We start from the raw sequence: 5189 nt of genomic DNA, 5'->3' as shown, positions 1-5189 counted from the left end.
TTAAACTTAAGATATTAATTTAAATGTATAAAAAAATTACTTTAATTATTATTTATTAATTAATTATATTTAAATATAATTACTTTAATTAAATCAATATTTAAAATTGATTAAATAACTTGATAACTATTTTTGTAACAATTGTGTAGATGTTAAGGACTTTGTGTAGGGTAAAAGGAAGGAAATGGGACAAAGAGAATGATTGGATGTCGAAAAAAGGAAGAAATTCGAAATGACTGATTTTATAACATTGACATTATACTGTAATTATATGAATCAGTATTTTTGATAGTAATTTGTTTCGGTTTATTTTTTATATAAATAAAAAGTGCTTATTAGATTTCATGTAGCTTAATAGCATAAGTCATTCAAAATTATATTAGTTTCATTCATTAATAAATGAATATAAGTTAACCGTTCATGAAGAACACGTAGTTCATCGATTATTAGGTAGTTAAGTTTATAAATTTCACCTGATTATGTTAAAATACTATAGTTGATGTGATTATAACACCTCATTAATTATAAATCTTTTCCGTTAATATCAAAAAGAAATTGCACCGTGAATTCTAATACCAATTATTTTGTAGTTTATAGCTAAATATCAATTATTGACTTGATGGTTATAATTCTCTCTCTCTCTCTCTCTCTCTCACACACACACACACACACACACATATATATATATATATATATATATATAATGAGTTGGGTTCACATGAGACCAATATGTTTTTGTGAGATTCGTGAGACAGTTTTTTTATGCTTGAAACTTCGTAGCAAAAGACTGTGAAGGTAAAAAAAAGTCGAATATTCACAGCAAAAACATCGTGAATGTTGTTTTCACAATGTTTTGCTATGAAGTTTTAAATGTAAAAAAATAATTTTATGAGTCTCACGAAAACAAAGTGGTTTCATGTTTATACATATTTTTTGAAGAAAGAAATAACAATTGGGTTGGGTGTGAAATGGTGGTGGTTGAGATCTACTTGGTTTGACATAAAAACACATGATATCTTATCATTTGCAAACCTTATCTTAAACACTTTATTTGACACCTGGCTTCCTTTTATTATCAAACCCCAAATAAAGGAATTTATCTTCACCTTATCCCTTCCCCTTCCCTCCCCCTCTCATTTTTATATTTCTCACACTACACACACACACATATATATATATATATATATAGATGTTTATATCTTTGTTTGCTTTGATTTTGAACTATTTTATATATGTGTAGTTTTAATTTTGTTATAATGATAAAGCTTGTATCCATTTACTAGAGAAAATGATCAGATAAAATTTAACAAGTCTCTGTATTGTTATGATACTCGGGGGTTGTTTATCCACAGTTTATTGGCAAAATATATCATTCTCACTTACTTTATGGTGTAACATTAATTGCCATCAAAAGTGATTGTTGGTAATTGTTTTAAATTCGTAAAGTGCTTATCGTTAAGAGTTGTTTCCCTCACTTACCTGGTAAGACTCTTGGTTTTTGTCATTCTTTTTACTGGTACGACTCTCGGTCTTTGCTGTGCTTTTTACTGGTAAGATTTTCGGTCTTTGTCATGTTTTTTTTTATTGGGTAAGATTTTCGGTTCTTGTCATACTCAATCTACAAGGTAAGTGATATCAGTAAGAGTTTATCTGATAAACGTTTAGTATACCAAAAATATCTTAAGGGTCGTTTACCTGAAACTTACCCTGACAAAACGCTTAGTTGTAAGATTCAACATTTCTACTTAACTTATCAGGTAATATTTTAGTTCACTAAAACAACATTGTACGAAATATTTTTATCCAGTAAGCGTTTACCTGGTAAGAGTCTTTACTCTCACTTACCAGGTAAGACTTTCGGTTCTTGTTATTGTTTTTACCGAATAAGATTTTCGATCATCATCGTATTCATTTGATAAGGTAAAATGATCTACTAAAACTTATCGAATAAACATTTAGGTAACGGATTTTTGATTTGATAGAATATTTAGACATTAAAAACGATTTTAAAAAGAAAGAAAAAACGTAAAATTCACATCTAAAATATAAAAAAAGAGAAAGAAACAATAATTGCTGTCCGTGGCCTATAATTAATAATTAATAAACAATAATTATATTATGAGATAATAAAAAAAAAAACAATATCCAATAAAGCTTTAAAGATTCCACCCTATGTTCATTGTAGCTTCATTTTTTTTATTTTTTATTTTTTATTTTAATTTATTTTTACAGAGGGTTGCTGGTCAAAGCAATATCGTTGACCCAAATCCCACCCAACACTTTCTCAGTCTTTTACGTGAGAAATCGACAAAAATAGTCGAGCTTATGAGTTATTTGACAGTTGTTGAATCGTTTGGTGTAGAACGATTACGTCGTCAGAATGATTAAGAGACTCTCATGATATAGTATAAAATAAAATATAAATTGTTTGGTAATTGTTTATAATGAAATTAGGGCGCTGAATGGTTAAAGAAGATCCATGATACAAAATCATTCAGAGAGTTTTAAATACATTAAGAGGCAGACTTCGTTTTTGCCAAACAAGATTCAGCTCTTAACGAATAGTATTTCTTTGTACATAAATGTTTTATGTATTTGTGTAAATTACGTTTTTCTGATAAAAAACCGAGCATTTGTATTGAAATATTACAAATGTATATAAAAAAGTACGTATTTATATAAAGAATGATTAATTTAAAAATAAAAGTTAAAAAGTGAAACATGATAAAAAAATGCTATTTCAGTCAATTTTCCAATCGAAATGTCTCTTTTCTTTATTTCATAATTAAAATTGCATTTCATAAGTTCTTTGTTTAAATTAAATAGAGCAAATTGAATGAAAAAAATAACGTATTTTAACTTGATTTTTATTTCAGGCAACATACTTTCAAAACTTTCATTTTGATACCTAATATGTAAAGTTTTAAACATTTAAGTACACGGGTAATCGGTTGAAGCATTAATCCGTTATCATGCTGATGTGGCGAGTGATGTGGTATCCAACTCAGTATTATTTGTTATTCAACTAAATTTCATCCTATCACTCTCCATATCAGCATGATAATCGATTAATGTTTCATCAAGTTATTCGGGTACTTAAATATTTAAAACTTTACATCTTAGTTACCAAAATTGAAGTTTTGAAAGTACGTTTTTCAAAATATCAATTTAAAGTATGTTATTTTTTCATGCAATTTACGCAATTAAATATATAAAGTAAATTATATCAAATGCAAAATTATATGAATAGATTTCAATTTTAGGAAAATTATATAAATGTTCAATCCTATTTGTTAAAGCTATAAAAAGAATTCTTACATCTTACAGATCATTTTATTATTCGAAATTAAATAAAAATAACTGATAAAAAGTAGCATTTTAAACAAAATGATATCAATCTGATGGTGGTATCAGCCCATCATATTACTTTCATGTATTATTTTTTCCAAATTCTACGTCAAATAACCAGAGTTGTATATAAATGCAACGTCGTATTTTCACCAAAATTGTAGTTCAAAATTCACATGTAATTAAACTTCAGTCTTTTTAAAATTCGCATATTATTATATTCTAGAGGATAACGGCATGATTCAAACCAATCTGTTATGGACGAAAGCATAAAACGGTCCCAGGCGTCACACCCAAGTGCACGTTTTAAAGTTTTAATTAAACCATCACTAATGGGCCGTTTAAATAGTTTAAAAATTGGGTAAACACTGGTTACATAAGACGTTCTTTCTTACCAGATAAATAAGCCTCTATTCTTACCGGGTTAGCATCTCGGAAGGTAACATTTATTAGTCAAGAAGATGTTGCTAGTCTTACTTACCCTATAAGAAACCATAAACACTTATTGGTTATTTGGTTGGTTTTCAATTAAGTACTGTATATATAAAGTTGTTTGTATAAATTAATCTATTTGTATAGATCAGAAAGATTTTTGTTTGCAAGGGTTTTCCCTGGATGGAATGAGGGTTTTTAATTAGCAGGGGTAGGTTTGAAAAAAAAAATTGGTCTTCTTCATAAAGCTCCCCTAGAAACATACTAAATAAGCCACTTTCTCTACCATTAAGCTACTACTAAATAGTCATGTATAATTAACCGAACAAACTATTAGTACCATTAAGCTACTAACAAAAAAACATCTTAGGTAGCATTTGTTGCACAGGACTTTATTGGACAAGAGTGGACTAATCTTTTGTTCTACGTTTTGGATGGAATAGAAACAGATTTGTCGCACTTTGTTCCTGTTTATGTCATGTCAAACATGAAACCATTTCTTTTGTCCCACCCAATCTGCACATCAAACACACCCCTAATCAGATAGTTTATCACAATTCTCGACATACATAAATTTTTTCTTTACCCATTATTGTCCATTGCATCAAATCATTTTTTTAACTGTGGTTGTCCATACCAGTTTGCACGCACCTTAACTAATCCCAAAGGCCCTGGAAAACAGTTGGAAAAATCCTTAGTAGCCTTGCGGACTCGAAACGGTGACTTAAGAGAATTCCAATCCATTTTCCTTGCTACTACATTTGAAACTCACAACATGAGTTTCAGGATTCCAAAAGAGCAACTCAATTCAAAAAACACAGGGTCTCTATCTTTGACTTTTGAGTTTTGAAATAAACTCGATTTTGACTTCTAAAATTTCAAAAAGAACACGAAATCGTGAAGATACAAAACATGGCCAACAAATGGCTTTGCTTACCCTCACAAGTCACAACTTCCTTTATGCAGCAACATACACCAAGAGGGAAAAGCAACCAAATCAAAAAGAGTGACAACACTCTTGCATCAAGAAATCCAAACCATGAGCTGCTGTTAATAATCAATCGGGCATGGAGGGCGTAAACGACATTTTACGTTCACAAGAAGAGTCATCTTCTGGTGAGCCTGCTTCTTCTAAATCCTCTAGAAGGTGTTACGCCTCCCGTAAGTCTATCGGGGCTCTGCTGATCTTCATAATCACTTCCATCATCCGACCTCCATCTCGGTCCGTTAAGATTTGTTTGCACTGGAAGACTCTCCTCTTTGTTGCTGAGGATCACCAAACAAACCCAGTAAGTAAATCTCACCAAGGTAGGGTATGGGGGTAGAATCCAAACAAGCCGAGTAAATCTCATTTGGAGGTGGAGTCTTGGGGAGTAGGTATTGGGCGAGTAATGCACCCCCCACCCCCA

At 30.4% G+C, this 5189-nt stretch overlaps 1 protein-coding gene across 3 annotated transcripts in view; it reads right to left on the bottom strand.

The window, feature by feature from the left end:
* Window positions 1-4583: 4583 nt before the first annotated feature.
* The window catches only part of LOC112529512 (E3 ubiquitin-protein ligase HOS1), an 11535-nt gene continuing 10929 nt past the window's right edge, over window positions 4584-5189 (bottom strand). For all 3 annotated transcript variants that reach the window (XM_025140828.1, XM_025140829.1, XM_025140830.1), the window contains exon 10: window positions 4584-5046. In XM_025140828.1, coding sequence (XP_024996596.1) covers window positions 4887-5046 — 160 coding nt within the window. In that variant the 3' untranslated portion in view covers window positions 4584-4886. The remainder of the gene's footprint in view (window positions 5047-5189) is intronic.

Source organism: Cynara cardunculus, assembly GCF_001531365.2.
Source record: "Cynara cardunculus var. scolymus isolate 2C chromosome LG 16, CcrdV1, whole genome shotgun sequence".
NCBI lineage: Eukaryota > Viridiplantae > Streptophyta > Magnoliopsida > Asterales > Asteraceae > Cynara > Cynara cardunculus.
Note: the sequence above shows the minus strand (reverse complement) of the source record. Positions and strands in the feature narration are given on the sequence as shown.